Source organism: Ambystoma mexicanum, chromosome 8 (assembly GCF_040938575.1).
Source record: "Ambystoma mexicanum isolate Mex_15411 chromosome 8, UKY_AmexF1_1, whole genome shotgun sequence".
NCBI lineage: Eukaryota > Metazoa > Chordata > Amphibia > Caudata > Ambystomatidae > Ambystoma > Ambystoma mexicanum.
Window position 1 is genome coordinate 385,185,128 of NC_090929.1, and position 20,480 is coordinate 385,205,607.

At 47.4% G+C, this 20,480-nt stretch overlaps 1 protein-coding gene across 1 annotated transcript in view; it reads left to right on the forward strand.

Annotated features, from left to right (window-relative positions):
• The first annotated feature begins 1,550 nt into the window (after window positions 1-1,550).
• The window catches only part of LRRC26 (leucine rich repeat containing 26), a 30,396-nt gene continuing 11,466 nt past the window's right edge, over window positions 1,551-20,480 (forward strand). The window contains exon 1 of the mRNA XM_069609854.1: window positions 1,551-2,463. Coding sequence (XP_069465955.1) covers window positions 1,791-2,463 — 673 coding nt within the window. The 5' untranslated portion in view covers window positions 1,551-1,790. The remainder of the gene's footprint in view (window positions 2,464-20,480) is intronic.

The following is a 20,480-nucleotide window of genomic DNA, read 5'->3' on the forward strand; positions in this document are numbered from 1 at the left end:
TTAAATTGATACAAAAAGCACAAATAATGACACCCTGGCTCTCATGTAGCCTTGCCCACTCCCTCTCTCCTGCAATGTGGTAATCTTATAACCTCCAGTGAATAACAAATGTGCCACAAAAATGCTGCAATAAATAAAGGGTTGTGCTGCAAAATTAGCAATTTCCTGCTGCAAAATTTACCATTTCATGCCGCAATATCCTGGAGGATCTGTTTAATGAGTCTAGCAATTATTGTATAGAATTCCAGTAAGACAAATTATTTGTTATTCCTATTCTTTCTTATTTAGAGTCACTGCCCAAAGTGTTACACTTGTGGAACCCGCTGTTATTTTTTAAGAGGCCTGCACAAGAAAGCCAGTCTCTCTATAAACAAAGAGCCACATGGCGTTGCTTCAATAAAAATAATGAAAAAATATTTTTTTTTTAGGGGTAGCAAGGGAGACCACCGGAGTAGCAAGGTAACAGGAGCGACCCCTGCTGGCCCTCAAATGAGGTCACTGGCCTTGAGCTCGCTTTATCAAACAGTAACATCAACCTTTGCATAGACATGCCTGCCACTGTTATTTCAAAGCAGTCTTCTGCGGGTTAATGGCTTAATTGGAGTTGTAGATGTACTACTAGTTTATTGGAAATGTCTTAACCAAGTGTGACTTTACCTCGTTTATTTATAAGCAGTAAGTGATTCCATAACTAATGATAAGATATGATATTTTATTTGTATCACGCTCCTACACAAGTGTTTCAGAGCGTGAATAGGCAAGGGAGGGTAACAGGGGAGAACACAACACAACACAACGATCTTACTAATCCCAGTGACATTGAGAACGCGCAAGTGCATGGGAAAGGGAAAAGGGAAAAAGTGCATGGAAGGGGGAGAGTGGAAAGTGTGGAGCAGAGGAGAGCAGAATAAATAATAATAAATAGAACATTGAGGCAATAAACAGTGGTAGTGCAGCATAAAAACAAGCATTGGCACAGTCAAAGGTTTTGGTTGTGTATAGGTAATAGATCAGAATTCGCCAGCCATTGCCATCATATGCCCAGGCACTCACACCATTTTGCATTTGCTACCGTTAATGGCCAGTAAGTACATGACGTCAGTGTCTGGCTAATGCCTATCCAATACCTACACAAAAGCCACAACTGTTGCCATTGCCGATTCTTTTTTTTTAACTGCTTCTCATTCTTTCCTGTGCTTCTGTGGCATATTTTCTACGGCAAATCGTAAAATCATCTTGAAGTATTCATACTTTATCATGATTGTACCTTTCAAATGGCAGATTTGGAAAGATTGACATCGGTTCCTATGCAAGGGCCTTTGTGAGCACAAATATACGCAATTCATGTTTGCACTGCTGAAAAGACTAGGGACTTGTAGGTAATGAGGTCATGTCACACTATTGCATAACTCAAATAGTTCTTCATATAGCCACATTCTATTGTCAGTGCTCAACAACTTCTTGGCAGACCAAAGCGCTACGTGGAATGGGTGGAGCAGAGCGTGGATAAGGACAGTGCTTTACAGCGCGAAGTAGAGGAACAGGATAACCGTGGGATAAGGATATGCTAATATTTACATAGGCAGGCGACTTCAGCATGCTCGAGAATGTGAAGATAGCAGGCAGGTGTATCCCGCGTGGAGAGAACGCGAGAAAACATTGCAGCACAAAAAGGATTTGATCTTTGATCCGGCGATCAGCTGGGGAAAGTCATTGGATCCAACCCGGAAGTGGTGGTGGAGAGAGAGACTTCAAGGACTGGCTACATTGTTTGATCATGGCTGCACTTTATGGGCGACCTTGTCTTTAATGCTGAAATGACCTTTGGTTCCTGGACACACGTACACATGGATCTCTTGGAGAGGCTATCTCTTTTTCATGGGATCTTCATTTTTTCACTAGCCGTGCCCTCTTCCTGTTGCCCTGAGCTTTGCAATTGCCACGTTGGGAGGGTAAACTGCACTGGAAAGGGACTGCGATATGTCCCTGAAAATATCAGTCCACTCACCATTGCTCTTCTACTGCCACGCAATGCAATATCGGCATTAAGGCCCAGCTCCTTCTTCAGGCTGGACCATCTGCAGCGTCTGGAGTTACAAATCAATCTTCTATCCCAACTCCACCTACAAGCCTTTCAAGGCCTCCAAAGCCTCCGGTACTTGGATCTAAGCTTTAACCTGATCACGTACCTGCAACCAGAAACATTTAATCCTCTTACCAGCTTAACGACATTAAACTTGGGTAACAATAGGATTAGAAGCCTGGATCCCAGTGCATTTCGTTTGTTACCATCAATCCAGGAGCTGCTTCTGCACAACAACGACTTGCACGTCCTGGACGTCAGTGTTTTGCAGAAGGTGCCCTCCGCTGCGTCATTCAGGCTGGATGGGAATCCCTGGGCATGTACCTGCCAGATCCTCCCTCTGTGGAGGTGGATGGATGAAAACAGAGACAAAATCCAAGGTAGGAGGGAAGGAAATGATGGTTTTCTCCTGACTGTCAAAGGTGGCCCAATAGTTCAGACCAGGCTCTGGGTGGCACTTCATGTCATGGTCAGAGTCTTGCAACATGCAATCTGAGTATGAGTGGAAGTGGGCCACTAAAGACAGTGGAAGGCCACTATTATGTTGCTAGGGTTCTCTAAATCTAGGATGAGCCTTGTCTTTGCTGTCGTGTGCAGATGTTTTAATGGGGGCTGAGCTGGATGTGGGCTGTTGCAGAGGCAGGAAGAGTCTTCTCTGACCCTTTAGGGTGGGGCAGAGGAGAAGAGAGGGTGGAGCGACAGCAAGCCGCACCGTTTGAAGGAGTCGTCAAGTCCAGGTAGAGAGAAATGAAGAAATTCCTGCTAAATAACAAGCATAGCATAACATAACACAACATCTAATGGCTTGCTATGCCAGTGAGGTTCTGTAGAAGTCACAGTGCATGGAGTTGAGTGCAGACAACACCGGATCTACGTTAAAAAAAACGAATCCCAAAAGCTTGAGTTACAAAATTAAGTGTCTGAATTGTTGCAATATTGAAAGTTGAGCTTTTGGGATTTTCTTCATTTGTCCCCCGCGGTGGACACCACCGTAAGCCCCGAACCCATTAAACTGTGCAAGGGGAGCGGCGAACACCCCTGCAGCCCCCGCTCCGCTTGTAGAGTATAATGGGAATTTGTCATTATCACTTTTTTTTCTGATTTTTTGTAGTATAGAGCTTGTTGCAATGCATCATTGCAAGCTACAGAATGTTTACCCAGCTGGAACCTTCATGTGTGCTCAAGGTTCCAGCAGTGACAGTTGGGGATTGACAGGATGGGAGATCAACTGGAAAGGATGTGTTTCATATAGCTTCCTACCTCCCTTTCTTACTTGTACCCTGAAACAATTAAGCAACTTTCATATTTCTGCATACCAGTGTCTACATGTCTCCTGCTTACCTGCACACCGCCTGACACAGGACACTACATTATTTTCGTACGATACCGTGAAGCTGTGACTTAGGGCCCCCCCCCCCCCGTTGAGTATGGTGATAAAGGTAAAAACATGTGGGTAACTATTAATTAAACGGTCGGCATCGTACAATTATGATCAGTGATATTTACAATAAGAGGTGCAATACCACCAATGACAGAAAGAGAAAACCAGGTAAGGCTGGTGGCAAAATTACCACCAGTGGTAAATGCATTACCAATGGTAGTGTATGCCTTACCATCAGTAACTGCAATACCACCAGTGGTATAGCCTGGCACAACACTAATCACAGTGGAGTGTTAGTTTACCAAGCAATATTTTTTCTGCGATTCGCCTTGCAGTGTTGAAAAGCCTGTTGTTAAACGTCCACCAAATTTTTGGGGTGTTATGGAATAGTTACGACATGGTGTACACAGAATATAATGCAAGGCTTTAATAGCCCATATGTACCCCTTGTTTTACTTCCTACATACCACATGCAATAAATATGCACAATCCCAATTTATAATTACGCATATTTTAAAACTAACAAGACTTTAAATTACTAGTGGCCTGATTCATGGAATGTATCGCACGGTAAGCAGTAAACAGGGAATCTGCACGCCAAACCGCACGCAAAACCATGTTGTCGATTCATGGAATCGCCCGCGCGCCCAGTTTTCCATACTTTGCGCAGACTTCATGTAAGGCTCGGCTCGGCTCAACAAACGGTTGAGTGCCTTGCGCAAGACTCCTTGCAGGGGGTGGGCGTGGCCTGCACAAGGACCTCAGTAAGGGGCAGAACATGCAAAATGAGGAAGAACAAGGGAAAATGTGGGCATTTTCGAGGGACGGGCCACAGGCAGTCCATAGCACGCCCACAAATGTGCAGGACAAAGCGTATTCATGGACGTGACCGTGCAACATCTCGACTGCAAACTGCCCACAGTAAGGTGAGTTTGCATGTCGGATTTAGTGGTGCGTGAACGGAGCCAGGATTCTGATCGGACTTAGGGGTGCACATATGCAGCATAGTGGGGTGCAGGGACGGTTTATGGGGGTGTGCACCCAGTTTGACAAAAATATGACATGAGTTACAGGAAACGGTAGGCATGTTCTAGGGGTGTTGGTTGCAGTTATGGGGGACCCTGCGCAGTGTCGCTGAGGTGCTGGCTTGGTTGGGGGGGTCCCCATGCAGTTTTCACAGGGTGTGTTTGTTCGCGCCGGAGGAGGCCGTAAAGGTAGGTGAATATGGCTGTTTTCGCTTTGCGTGGGGTATTGTCGGGGGCGTTCCGGCCGCGACTTGCGGATAGGCCTACTCTGCGGGAACAATTCCATGAATACACTGAGCGCGCAGATTACCTTCTGTGCACAGGCTTGCGCAGAGTCATTCTATCCGAGCAGGCTTTGGGGATCTCTGCACACTTATTCATGAATCAGGGCCTACATGTTCTTACCTTTACCAACATAGCCGGAATGAGCCCCTTAGTCATTAAACAAAGTACCTTCTTAAATGGCATTGGTTAGTACCATTTTGGTTTTAGAGTGACCTGCAGGGTAAAGGAATTTAGCTGCTTTCTGATTCCTTAACCTTGAAGCCAATCAGGAAGCCACATTTGCCCTTTACTCTTTGCACACATTTGGTTAAAGTAGCGGTATCCAAACCGTTTTATGCTGAGCCGTTGACTTAAAATATTGTTGCTGGGCTATTATAAAAAGTCAACATTCTCCGTTTGTGACCCTCTAGGGCAACCAGCCCCCACCGTTTGAAAACCACTGGATTAGAGTGAAGCGTGGGATAATGCTGATTGACTGAAGAAATGTAATGCAAACCTTTTGTAAAATACTTATAATACCACCAAATGATTTCATTTCAAGATTAGTGCTTCCCCTGGTCATCTGAGAAATAGGATCGCTGTGTGGAAACCCATTGCAAGAACCCTGGACATTTATATTGGGCCAATATTGGAATGGACAGGAGACCTACTGGTCTCTCTCAGCAGTTAGTCCAAGTCATTCCTACCCAACTCAATCATAGTCATGTTATCAACCTAGGGCGGATGACAGGCTAACTGTGCACGGCCAGGCTCAAAATGGGCAACGTGTATGTTAGTGTACCGTCGAGCCGCTTAGCTATTCACAAGCGGCAAGAATGCAGTGTTCCTGTAGATATGTATGCAGTGCTAGCCTAGCTGACTCGCCATTAATCGGTTTCCAGAAAAGGGTTACGCGATATTACTGTGAAGGAAGGGTGGGGGCTGAACCTGGTGTGCAGATAGATTTCCCAGTGTGATCACTCATTTTTAATTGTGGCTATGAGGCAAGACAAACCTATTGCTCCCCAACCTTCCTCACAGGAAGGGCCTGATTGTGTTATCCCATAGCAGTCTTCTGAGAGTTAATGTGCCACATTAGAAGTTTGCTGGTATTTCCGTTTACCGTCACATTTACGGACTGGCCTGATTTACCTCCAGCCAGAGGTAAGTCGAGCACCTGAACAGCAAGAAACAGCCGGTATTACTTTCACTGGTTCTAACAGTGTCGGTAATACTGTCAATCCCCCCATGGAGTCCTATGGCACTGGAATAGGGATTAACCTACCTTTGCCGGCACCTGTAATCTGCCGGTAATCCCGGCAGATCAGGTGTTGGTAATGGTATTACCATTTGCCAGTTTCCTGGCGGTACTACTGCCAGGAGACCGGCAAACATACAATGGGGGCCAATGGCTTAGTTGCAAATGTGTTACTTATGTAATAGAAATGTTTTAAGCAAGTCTACCTTCAGCCACTTGATTAATAAGCAGTGTGTGTCCTTCACTGAAGTCCTGTTTAAAACGGCAAAGCCAACCATTCTGTCTTCTGTATAGATGTATGGGTGTTTGCCGGGCACTGCCATCATGTGCCCATTTTACATCTGTTATTAGTAATGGTTCAGTAAGTCCCATTATGGCAGTGGCTGGTAAATGCCTTTCCCATACCTACACAAAAGCCAAAACTGTTAGCATAGCCAATGTGTGTTATTATTTGCCTGCGTAAAGTAAGGTGACAGGTGTCTCCATGTCTTGAGACGCCACATTGCCAGTTCTTAGCTTTGCCTTCAGGCATTAATGTTATCGGGCTCATTAGTCCAATTAGTTCAATTGAAGCAATTCAAGACTACAGCTCTCAGAATGCTCTGATTTGGTCAACGTAAGCCCTGGACAGTAGTCGTGGTATTAGCCTAGTGGTGGGCGAGACAAAAGAATCTAGCCAAGTAGGGTCAATTCATGGGGTTTGACTTGGCCTTAAGAACCAAACAGCAGCTGTGCGTGCAAAAAAGCGATAACTTGTCTCTGGCCTCACTGACTACCAAAACACAACTCACACCTGGCCTTCTGCTTCCACACTCGGCAAATCTCAAAACCCATAACTGGTGCTCTGTTTTCCCATGCCCTGTAACACAAAACCCATGCCCAGAGTGTGGCCTCACCCAGAGTGTGGCCTCCATGCCACCCGCAACACAAAACCCATGCCTGGATCCTGACTCAACCCCACACTGACACCCCCACAACACAAAACATGCACCTGGCATCCCAACTTTGGCAGATATGGCACAGTGCGATGAAATGATTTGACTAACATCACACACTTTATTGAATCAGGAAGCTGGGATTTGACCCCAGTCTGCACTTTAGTAACGTTATGTATTAATGTGTGGCTTTTCTATACAGCAAGGATTTGAAAAGTGCACATAGCACATTGCAAACCAATGTGAGAAATCTAAAAATCCTTATGTTAAGCAAAAAGACCGTGGTTATATGATAACATATTATGATTGTAGGGTGTGTTTTCCCCACGCTAAATGAAGGACTACAACAACCAGAATGCAAAGTGGTGTCGGCCTAAAAAATCTCTCTTTGGCAATGGCAATAGGTTTGGCGTTTACTGTTGTTCTTTATGGGCACCAGTGTGCAAGGAGGAGAGTGCAAGATTTTCAAGGAGGATGCGTTAAGGGGTGCAGGTGTGCAAGGGAATGAACAGGGGATTGGAGCAAGGGAGGAAGCCATTGATAGAGGCTGCCATTGATGATGAGCAAGAGGAAATAAGAGCGAGAATTGGCCAGAGTGAGAGGGTAAGAAATAAAGCAAGAGTGTGAGAGGAAGGATGAAAGGGGGTAGAGAGAGGAGGTGGGTTGGGTGGGGAATAGAGGGTACAGGTTAGATGCGGCTAGAGAGCTGGAAGGGGGAAGGGTGTGTGGATAGAGTGAGTGGAGGTGCAGAGAGGGGGGAGAGAGTTGCTAGGGTGGTGGGAGGTAGAGAGATTGGCGATAGGATGGGTGGGAGTAGAGAGTTGGGTGGGGTGCGGTAGAGAGAGTGGGGGTAGTGTGGCCCATTGTAATCAGCACTCTCACCAGATGCAGTGCTGCACAACATTTTAGCTGCAGCACAGCACCTTCCTAATCCTGATCTCTAATGCAAATATCATGTAATGGCCAGACTTCGGTTACCACATTCCCAGACAAAGAGCTTGGGAACAATAATAATGGTAGTTAATCACTATCCAAAATGTCATAACATGGTGCATACACCTTGGAATGCTCCCCCGATATCCAAATTCATTATTCTTCCTGAGATCTAGTTCTCAGTCCTCTCAAGTAAACCTTCCAAGATGCTCTTGACTGAAAAATGCGTCACTCATGATTGATCATATATGCATCTGTTTACTAAAGCGCTTTGGCAAAATGCAAGTAAATACATACACATATAGTCGGACGGAACTAAAAACAAGCGCCTAAATTAAAATTATACTCAAATCAGACCCACCATTTACAGGAAGGACGATGCCGATAAGGGCCACGTATCACCCCGCAGGCCTGACCTGCCGGGTTTTCAGGCCCCTAGCGGCATAGTTGTCACAGAAGCACTGGCACCGTTAGCAGCAGTGCCGGTGCTTCCGTGTCCACATTTTCATGGAGTGTGATAACACCACCACTTGCGATATCCCGTTGGCACGCGGATATCAAGCAGCAGTTCAGCTGTTACGGGTTTGCCGGAAACCCGCCACCGACTCGTCCGTTTCGCGGCAACCCCGCAATGAGGTCCAATGGTTGGGATGGCTCCTCTCGTCTTTAAGGTGCCCAACTTGGCAGAACCCCGCAGCCACCGAAGTTCTATGTGTGCCTCAGATGGACTGAGGGCATTGGACGCAAAACAATGGGCACACCCAGCAACCACTTCAAGCCCAGGAGTTGGCAGCATAATAACACACGCCCGGAACATTCCAATGAATGGCGCCATGTTTTCTGCTCCGGTTACTAAAATATTACTTTTAGTTGCTGTGCTTTAGCTCACGTTTGCGTTGCGCATGCCACACCCGCGAGGGCACCGTACGCTCAGCCATTTCCTCCCATTTAGCTATGTAGTACTGGAGATGTCTGGGGAATTGTGATGCACACATAACTAAAATTATATGAAAACTGTCCAACAAGCTAACACATTTTTATACCGCGAGTTCTGTACCAGCTACGTTTGTTAATATAAAAAATAGTCAAATTCGCAAAACTATAAACGAATCCGAAAGGGACGAGAGGAGGCAATTAGTCATTTATACAGGAGAAATGCCTGACTGCTGCCTTTTTGAGGGGGGAGTATTCCTCGACAATAGTGCTTTATCTGTCCTGATTAATCACTAGTACAAGAAAGCTCAAATAGCGGACCCTCAATTATAGGAATCTTGGAGACTGCAGGCCCGACACCCTCGCTCCTACACCTCTGAAAGCGCGCTTTCCTCCACACCTGCACACAATTTTTCAGCCCCCAGCTGCTCGGCTCGTTTACCTTTCATCCGGTCCACCACTTGTGACGAGGTCCACTGTGACGAATCAACTTCCGGGGCACCAGTGATCCAGGGATGAATATTGGTTTCTAAACCATCAATCATCCTCACACTTCTAGTACACCAGAAGGATTCCGAACAGATTGGAAACACAAGCAAATTAAAAACCTCCTTGTCGAATTTTGGTAACGTGGATGGAACGGTAGACTTATCTATGCAAGGCCGTAGATCGCTAGTTAGTTGCAACACAAAGAAAATACAATTATTACCCAATTATAAAATGGACTATCCAGTCAAGGTTGTATACAAATATCGACAATATTATTATAACAACAGATAGTTCTAGCACACTACAAAATACAGCCCATCCTGTAAAGGTATGCTGAGGACAGACAGTTTCAAGAAGGGAAGAGGATGCACTCTGGATACTGACAGGAGGTTATTTGGTAAAGTAATTAATCTCAATAGATCAAGGATACTTGGTTTCAACACAAGGGGAGCAATGGGTCATAGAATGTCACTAGGGGCCTTCCCAGAAGGACCAGGGGCACAGAACCACAATGTACCTTGCGCTTGTAGATGTTCTTGGTGTTCGGCAGTGTCAAGTCAGTTTCAGGGCTCTTTGCAGCTTCTGTGACAGAGTTCAAGGCGGGAGACAGCTGTGGGTATCAGGCGAGCAAGGCTGGATGGACGGCTGCAGGCTGGCCTACACAGCGGTTCATGGTCAGGAATCATTGTCTCAGTGCTGTTTGGTGGGTCTGTATCGCTGGTTGAGGCGTCTCGGATGGCGTGAGTGACTGCGGCGTGATAACAGTCAGTGGTGCAGTCGGTTGCAGCTCGACGGGCTCGACTGGCTCGAAAATGTCCTTGAATGCGGATGCTGGTTGATGCTTGTCGATGCACTCCTCCTAGCTTCTTCACTGGGCTTGTGTCATCCTTTAAGGCTGACGGCCCAAAACTGAGGAGAGTGTCACAAGCAACAGCCTTGTCCTTGGTTTGGTTCAGAGACTCTCTGGGACTTCCCACCTAGGAAGCTTGCTGCAGAGCCTAGTAGGGCACGCTGTGTGCTGGCTGGGTACTGATTCTGGAGCTGCATTCAGTCCCCTGAATTCAGTATCTCCCTCTGTTCCCTAGGAGATGTTTAGGGGTGGGATCTTGCTTCCCTATTGTAAATCCTGGCCTTCCTTCACTGACGGAAGCTGTAAGGCAGACTATACCCCCAGCCAGGGTCCAAATGAGTTACTCCTTGTGAAGTCTTTGGAGGATCTGCCAAAAGAGGGGCTCAACCTTTGTTTAAAGCCAAATGGGCCCCAGTCATTTGTGTAGGGTAAGCCTACCTTAATTAACCAATCCTCTGTTATGTGTGGGGTCATAACTAGAGTGCTTTGCAACAGGAAAGGTAAATAGGTGAAATCATGTACTACTAAGTCCCACCTATATTCCTGTCTGTTGAGGATCAAAGGGTCTATCTGGTTAATTGAGCTCTCTGTGGTTCCTGACTAAAGGAAGGTCTCCCTTGAAGTTGTGGTGAGAACAGACTTTCTGTCTCCATCAAATCACATACTCCTAAATTCTGAATGGGGTTCCCCTGCGGGGGTTGCCTACAGTAAACACATGCACCAGACATGACAGCTCACTGTCATTGACACTAAGAGGTGGAAGCTGGCTTCAGGTCTACACAGATGCATATCAAAGGTTTTGGGGTTTCCTGTCTTTTGTTAGCCCTGTGACCAAGCCTCTTGTGGGCCTGCTTAAATTAACTCTCATCAGTATGCATCACTGCCACCAGCAGGGCCAACAAAGAATGGGATAGATCCATGGAGCCTTTGTTATTTAATTATGATGACCCTGGCAAGAGGAAGGATTTGCCCTCCCCTTTTGAGATACCTTGATATACTCATGGGTGTCAAATTCCAACTAAATGTGACAGGGAGGACTGCACCTGTAGTATGTGTCCACCTAGAGTACACAGGTCTATGTGTAGGTCACGCGGTGAGCATAGGAAAATGTGTGCAGATTAGCCCCACACATTTTCCAGAGGTTGATCTACCATCATTCAATTTTATAGAAAATTTCAAAAAAGCCCAGGTTAACGCACATCCACCATGCGGATGGTCCAATTCCTCACATTCACTTGGTGATGGGCTACATGGTGGCCGTGGATCGCCTCTGCTCCCTGGAACCACCACCTGTGGTCCCAGCTCACTGCTGCTCCCAGTAGGTCATGGATGCCCTGTCTTTACCGCATCCCCCTGCTTGAAGCCCCGGGAGATGCATGAGGTGTGCTGATACATTGTCATATCTACAAAAAACACACTCTCATGCAAGAGAGCAGGCCCACGCTCAGTGACACACACATCGACATGCATCTCCCCACAAAGACCCAGATCAACATCGACAGTGGGATCTCTGTGCAATGCCTCATAAACGTTTAATAGCACGACTGGAATAACTACTAAGAGCTGGCATGAGCTAAACCAGAGCTGTAAAAGGAGACGCAAGTGCAAACTTTACCATGGCAACTGTCCTACTACGGAATTAAATGGCAGAAGCACAGCCTGCCTTGCTTCCTCCTCAGGAGAGGATGGATCAGGAAAGAAAACTGGAAGGACCAATTCCTGAGACCAATGGAACCGAGAGAAGACCGTAGGCACAAAGGAAGTGTCACACCGCAGGACCAAAGTCTCCTCCTGGACCACCAGAAATGGATGCTGGCACAGGAAGGCCCTGATTTTCCCCCTAACGAAGAGCGGAAGCAACACAATCAAAAAGGCACTGATTTTGAGAGAATTGGAACACTGGGCTGTAAGCAATGGTTGTATCGATAAATATCAATCTGACTTTAGTTCAGGCCTAAATACATCTCACAACTGTTTTGCAATTAATTTACTACGGACTAAGGCAATCCATGAAAAGAGGGACTTTTATTGTGTCTTTTTAGATATGACCCAGGCCTTTCATCGAATAAATCGTTCTATCATGTGGAAAATATTACACGATTTAGGGTGCCCTCCTGGACTGATTGGTATGCTAATTGCTTTACACTCAGACACCAAAGTAAAAGTTCGATATGATCAGGATGGCAACTTTTCTAGATGGACAAACACACTTTGCAGCTTGCGTCAAGGTTGCATGCTTGCATCCTTCTTATTTAGTATTTACATCAATGAGTTAAAAAAAAAGAGACAGCACCTAAGTGGTTTATTAACCAAACCCGTTTGCAAGTGGTTTCCAGCTTCAAATACTTAGGAGTTGACATATTTGAAAGGCGGTCAGCTCGAACGGATCTAATGAAGATGTAAAACAAAATCAGATTCAATTCCTTTGAATTATCAGCCTTTGACAAAAAAATATGGTAGATGATATTTTCGGCTCTTCTGGTCTGGAGACTCTACCATAAACAGTAAATTCCACGCGTGCTCTATGGGGTTGACACAGGCCTTTTAACAAATCATTGGGACAGACTTGAATCAATGTTACTGAAGAGGCTGCTCCTACTGCCTTAGGGCACTCCCATTGCACTTCTCCAACATGAGATGGGCCTGATCTCTCTTCAGGTGCGTGCCGATTGGAGGAGACTGCAATTACTGAAGGTTGTGATGCAGCCATCTGAAAATTCTTTGATGTACGATTTACATACAATTTTCCTCAAAAGCTCTTTCAAAGTCTTGGGAGACTGGGTACAGTCAATTAATACCAAAAGGCATTTGTTTGAATTTGATTGGATTAGGAACAGGGACGCAGCCAGGAATGATCACCTTTGTTATCATCTTAAATATGAGACAAGCACTTTTAAAGCTCTGCTTTCTTATCTTATGCAGCATGCAACCAGGAAACATAGATTTAACACATGCTGCGCTCTCAATTAAACCTACTCCCGACCAGAGAGGTGGTCGGCGTAAGACAGGGCACGCTGCGCTCAGACAGAGTGTGTAGGGACTGTGAAGCAAGTGCTGAAACCATTTTTCACCTGATCATGGCATGCCCTGTACTGGCAGATTTACGTCATCATTTCTTCAGGCGCTTTCTACATGATGTTCATCTTTTAAACATTGAGTACTTTTGGGCTAGAATTTTAAACAGTAACAAACTTTCACTGGATATTTCTATTAAAAAATGCATCACTCGTGTGGTTTATTAATTAATTGGTTGTATTCATTTTATCGTATCATTTGTTTTAAAAGTGATTTAATCTCGTTTTAACATCATGTATGTAGATTTTTAGCAAACATGTAATTGTACTGTTTTATCACTATGTTTATGTGTTTATTTTAACCAAATGTGTACTTGTTTTTTTATGGTATTTTCTTCTGCTGTTTATTGCAAAGGATTTGTATAGCCAAAAGCAATTAAATAAGTACATTACTACATAAATACATAAATAAAGGTAGTTTTCAGTGTCAACCACTTCAGCTCGACATCCTCTAGGGCCTCAAAGGGAGGCTTCTGCAGCAAAGCCAGGACCAAAGGAAGGTCCCAAGGAGGATCACCAACCAGGACCAAGGAATGAGAGTCCACCACCCCATTCAGAAGCCTCAAGACCAGAGACTCCCCCCAGCCAGAGAGGACCAGGAAAGCCTAAAGGCCCGAATGACCTCCCATTGGCCTCCCATTGGGAACAGAGGGTAGAGACAGCCAACCCCTTCTGAGATCCTTCATGGAGAAACTGTAAAATGTCAGGCAGCCCACAGACCAGCACCAGAACACCCCTCGGGAAACACCAAAACAGGATGTCGGTCGTAAGACTCAAGCATAGAGGACCGACGCGCCCTATGGACTTGCCAGCCTAAAAGGCCTACTCCTGCAGACCCCCTCCTCTCAGTTTCCAGACCCCCACCGTTTGAGAGAGGAGAAGGGGGGACCACCCGCCCTGAAGAGAAATGGCCAACTGAGCAACACCCACGGAGGAGCCAACTGCATCTCCAGAAGATTTAGGAACCACCCCCTCCGAGGCCAGAAAGGGACCACCAGATCAAATACCGCCGGGGACACTCAGATCCTGCTGATGACCCGCAGAACCAGGTGGATCGGAGGACAGACATAAAGAAGTTCCAGTGGCCAGACCAAGGAAAGATTGTCCACCCCCCATGCCCTTGGGGACGGAGTCCGGGAACAAAAACGGTGAAAGCTGAGTGTTGCACAGGTAATCCCGAACCGCTGACACAACTTCAGAATAACCAGCTGAGATGGTCCGCAGTCACATTGTTCTCCCCCCGCATATGGACCACTCTCAAGGAGACCAGGTGAACCTCTGCCCAAAACCCAATCGACAAAGCTAGATCCTCAAGGGAGCGGGATCCCGTTCCCTCCTGATGGTTGATATAAGCCAGAGCAGCAGTAGTGTATGTCCGAACCAGAACATCCTTCCCCAAGGGTAAAAGCCAGAAGTTCACCAGAGCCCGCCAAACAGCAGCCAACTCCTTCCAATTGGAGGACCTCCCCAAGTTCAGAAGAGACCATTTTGTCTGATAAATCAATTCCTGGAGAGTCGCCCGCCAGCCCAGGCCACTGGCATTGGTGGTAAGAATGATCGGCAAGGCCAGGGACAAGGGCACACACCTCTGGAGATGGGACCTGACCAACCACCAGTGAAGAGACGTCCAGAGGGCAGAGGAGACTGGGATCAATGAGTTGTACTGAAGGGACACCGGGTGCAAATGGGAAAGCAGATGATGCACCAAAGATCTCAAATGCAGCCGTGCCCAGGGGACTACAAAGACACAGGAAGTCATGTGACCTTTGAGACACAAAAGGTCTGTGGCCGAAGCCATAGACCCACACCGGAGAATCCTCAGGAGCGACTGAAGCCGGGAGGCCCTGTCCAGCGGGAGCCGAACCAATCCCTCCCGGGTGCAGAACTGGGCACTCATGAATTGGTGACAAGTGGGACTTTGGAAGACTGAGCAAAAAACCCCACCAGACAAGGCCACGACAGACAAGATGAAGATGGTCCACAACCCAGAGCCTGGGATCCAGCTTGGATCAACCAATCATCCAAATAGGCGGATGTCTGAATCCCGGCCAGGTGTAAAGACTCCACCAGGGGAGCCAGCAGCTTCTTGAAGACTTGAAGCACAGATTTGAGACCTAAGGGCAGAACCCGTAATCAGAAGTGATCCTGCCCCATGGAAAACCGCAGGAACTGCTGATGACTCCGGAAGATCAGGACATGGTAATAAGCATCCTGTATGTCGAGGGAAACCAGCCAAACCCCTCATGATACCAGCAGGATGACGCACTGGAGGTTATCCATCTTGAAGCGCTGAGACTGAACCAAGTCATTCAGATTCTACAGGTTGATGATGAGACAAAAGGAGAGCCCCCTTGGCTTGGGGACCAGAAACACTTGGGAATAGACGCCAGTCCTCCTCTAGCCCAATGGCACCGGGACAACGGTCCACTTCGGAAGAAGGTTCTGGAGGACAGAGCCCAAGGCAACCCAGCAACGGAGGTCCATGTGCAGAGGAGTCACCTGGAGACTGGACCCCTGGAGGAGGATAAACAAAGTCCAGCCGGTATCCCAGGCAAACCGTGGACCGAGCCCAGGAGTTAGAGTCCAACCGTCCCAGATCCAAGAAAACAGAGACTAACACCCCCACCCCACCGGCCAAGATTGAGCATCAGGGCTTCTGAGTATTTGGGGGCGGATCTGGGATGATGGAAAGGACCCCAGAAACCCTGCTTTTTATGATCCATCTGGGGTCGAGGAACATAAGACATGCAAGGGGAACGAAAACCACTGGCAGATGCAGGAGCCCCTTTCTTCCTCAATTTGTGTGCATGCTTATTCGCTTTAAATACCCAGTGAACTTTAGACTCCAGAGCGTCACCAAACAACCTTCAACTTTCAAAGGAAAGTTTTAAAGCAGCAGGCTTCTGAGACCCCTCAGACTTCCAATCCCGAAGACACAATGGTGCCTGCCAGAGACAATGTCGCCCATGGCCGTAGCGGTCCCCCGGACACCATCATAAAACAGGTGCAACATGAACTCAGTCTTTCGCTGCATCTGGGAACAGTCAGTGCCATCATCCAAGGACTGAGGCAGATTCCTAAAGTCAGCCAACATGGTTTCCGCGGCATAGGACCCATAGGCGTTGGCCCGCAAAGCCAGATGAGACCCTACGTAGGATTTCTTGAGTGCAGAATCAACCTTCCGATCAACCAGCTCCCTGACAGCAGCCTCCTCCGCAGACATTGAGGAACTGCCCACAAGGCTGGCCAGAATGACTTTAACCTCCACCGCAGGAGGCAGGCGGTACTCCTCGCCCCTGAGGGGTTACAACTTAGCCAAGAACAAGGGCATGAAGATCTGTTCCAACCAGTCCCTCTCACGAAGGATCTTGTCCCGAATGTCAACAATCAGTGATATGATATGGCATTTATAACGCACCTATACATCAGTGTTTCAAAGCGTGAGTTTGACCCAGTTTGGGAAAATGTTTATACTGCCGAATAGATGGCTCAGCTGCCTGCTACACAACAGAAGGCTCCTGAGACCCAATAGCAATGTAGATCTGGCTGTCACCAGCTGGACCTCATCCCGGTCCAAGTACTTCTCAGGGGCTTCCTCATCCTTTGAAGAAAGGGAGGACCCAGTAGCATCTGAGGAAGAGGAAGAAGAACCAGAAGAGGAAGACACAGGGACAGGCCCAGATGCAGCATGTCCTGCAGCACGGGACGCCAGGGATTCCTTAAACATGGCTTTAAAGTCCTTACTAGAAAAACCAAGAGCAGGGGCAGCCACCTTTGACCTCTTATCCACCCTGGAGGAAAAGGCAGGTTCAGTATGTCTCCTCTTCTCAGCATGTTAGGGACACAAACACAGCACACACCCCGGCGAGCTGCACTCCAGAATAAACTGAAAAGGCATGGGAAACCCCCAGGCGGCGTACACGTTGCGCCACCAATGCCGCAACATGCAAACTGAAGGCCCAGAGGAAGAGCCACCAGGACACAGCCCAACACACTGTGGCCAGGAGAGGCGGGCTCCCCTCCAGCGGACCCCTGCCACACGGGAAGCCGGTGGGCCGTGACCTGTGAAAAAGCCAGCACCGTGCCAGAAAGCGCAAAACAAGGTGCGGGGAGGACAGAGGCCCCGTAACCTCCTCCCCCCACTGCAGCACACTTACTGGACACAGTGGGCAGGGCACGGAACCCCCTGCCCTAAGTGAGAAGGTGTAACACCTCCAGGAGGCCAAGGGGTACACTCCGCTTGCCTGAGGACACTGGCAAAACAGCCACCAGACGCCACAATCCCGCAGGGGGCCCGGCAGGAACACCAGCACCCCACAGCCACCAAGCCCGGCTCAGGCCCCCCCCTGCACCAGCCGTTGCCCCTCAAGAGCCGGGCACAGAGAGGATCTGACAGTTCCGGCAGGGACAAAAGAACTGCTGTGTAGTGGTAAAGTGGGAGGTTATACCTCCAGGGAGAGGAGTGGCCAGAGGAGGCCAGCTTGTAAAAGAGTTCCTGTGAGCATGGGCATACTCAAAGGTAAGTACTGGGATGAGGAAGAGGGACATGGAGGCAATGCAGATGGTGTCTGGCTCCTGCCAGGCTAGGGTTTTATGTTGGTTTTTTTCCTTCTTTGCAAGCAGGGCTTGGCCCATGTTTTGTAGTCAATGGCTTGAAAATGTATTTAAGCTCAAGGAAGTCACTTGGGGTGGGCCGGCCTGTACTGCCATAAGCCCTGCTCGACTCGCCTTCTTCTACTGTTCTGGTGTCGAGTAGTAGTCATTGGTCACCCTACCTGCTGTTTTGGGGCTGTTATCTGCGTGGGTCGCAGGGGAGAGGTATGTAATGTTGCGCCCTTTTAATGTAATGAGTCCCTGATAATGACTTGTGCTAGTGTCACATGTCTGTGGCCATGTTAAACACAGAATAAAAGCGGTGAGCGGTTTCCCGCTCAACAGTCAACACCAACGTACTCCTGCCTCCAGTGATCATTACAGCGCTGCACCAGCCCAGCCTGTGAAGCAGATGGGCTTGCCCTGCAGGGCCCATCCTGGCGACAATGCCCCTGCGAGCCAACACTGTCCACCTGTAATAGCAGAGCCCCTGTAGGGCAACTCTGCATGTGTGCGCTGGGGCCCCTGCTTGGCAACTCCGGCTGCGTATGGCGTGATGGCCTGGGTGCCCCGAGGACATGGTGAGCCCGTGTGACCACGGCTGACAAGGTGCCCCCCCTGTCCCTAGGTGTCGGCTGGGTGCCCCCAGCAATGGTGAGCCTGGACCCCTGTGCACTGGTGGTGCAAGCATAACAATGTACACCCATTGTAAGGATAGAATAGGAGTAATTGAATATTAATGCTCTGCAGGTGGATCACCCACTGTATTCCAGTTAAATTAGTTTTATTGTAGTCCAGTTATTTACCCGTTTTTCAAGGTGATTCCATTGTAATCCAGTTATTTGCCCGTTTTTCACGATGATTCCATTGTAATCCAGATATTTGCCCGTTTTTCAGGAAGATTCCATTGTAATCCAGTTATTTGCCCGTTTTTCAGGATGATTCCATTGTAATCCAGATATTTGCCCGTTTTTCAGGAAGATTCCATTGTAATCCAGTTATTTGCCCGTTTTTCAGGACGATTCCATTGTAATCCAGATATTTGCCCGTTTTTCTCGATTATTAAATTGTAATCCAGTTATTTGCCTGTTTTTCGGGACTATTGCTTGCTCGTGCTATGGCACTTCGCCTTGCAAATTAACTTTATTTGGGCAGCACCATGAACACATATCGAACAGTTGATCGTCATCCAGTGATAACACAATTTTAAAGGGGACCATGACACATCACAGTGCCATTGCACAACGAACTACTAGCTAGAGGCACCATGCATAACTCCCCCAAAGTGAAACTGTGACGGCATGTGCCTACGGGCAGTTTCAGCACTGCTGATATCCCTTGGCAGCACCCGCAAGATGGAAGACCCTCCCTTTCTGACATTCTTCCCCATTGCTTGAGCATGCCCGTGCGCGCCCCAACCCCAAATTAACATGCGGTGCAGTGGGAGCCCCCACAAGCTGTCGCAATCGGACAACCCCTGTGCACGTTCTGAATAAAGGCCCTGGTTCCTTCACTGCGGGGCCGTTATTCCATGTGTGTGTGAGGCCCTCTCCTTCGCTCACGTGTTAGGATGCAGGAAGGGGAAGGGACATGGAGAATAATAGCACAGAGAAACCAACAAGGGTCCGAGGTTGACCACTACTAACCTCTCCTGGCACGTCTTATGGGCAGCAATGCAGAGCTGTATTATCCTGATAGTTGGGAAAGCGTGCACTGTTGATTGGTCAGTCGAGTTTATTATACAATGCTTTATACCAAAATAATGGAACTGAGCCACAGGGAATTTAAATGATTATGTCAGGATCAGTTAATTAGCCAGGGATGACAAAAGAGGGTGAATCCAGGTCTTCTGCGTCTACAGACTAAGAATGGACTTCAACTAAACCCTTCCAAGTAGCACGTGATGTTTCTGGGGCCTAAACATTTGTGGAAGGACGCCAACAGTGTATGTTTTCCTCTGATTTTGTTCGGACTACCCTCCTCTTTTTCTAGTCAGATCAAGAATCTGGGGTGATCTGGGAGGCTGATCTCTCTCTTACCAGTCAGGTTAATCAAGTAGTCAGATTAGCATTCTTTTGCTTCCTCCTACTTAGTCGGGCTCGCCATTATTTACCTGGGGGTGATCAGGTCATAGTTGCGGGTTCTCTTTTCAATTCCCATCTGGATTATGCCAATGCTTTATATGATGGCATCGTAGACTATCACTTGAATCATCTCCAGGTTGTCCAGAATGCAGTAAAAACACTTCTATTTGCCTCTTAGAGACTAAAATGCATTGTTTTCCACACCATCAAAACAGTGTGTTCAAGATATTGTGTTTAGTGTATTCATGAGCTTGCCCCAGTTTATCTCAGCTCCAAGATTCTCCTCTGTGTATCCCTGATCATCCCCCAATCTTGTAAAACAGTTAAATTATCTTGCAATAGACACTGATCTGTAAGCGAAAATGCTGTGTCATTACGTAAAGCAGAGATTCATTCATTGCAATGCATGGTTACATTACAGTCATCATACACAAGAAAAACGGAGAGTGAATTGAACACTTATCAAGGAGCTGATGCACAATTATGAAGAGGATAAGTGTCAGGCTTGTACTATTCCAAGATGGCATCTGTGAAAGTAGCGTTTTAGTTAAGTTGTAATGAGCCAAATAAATGCACTT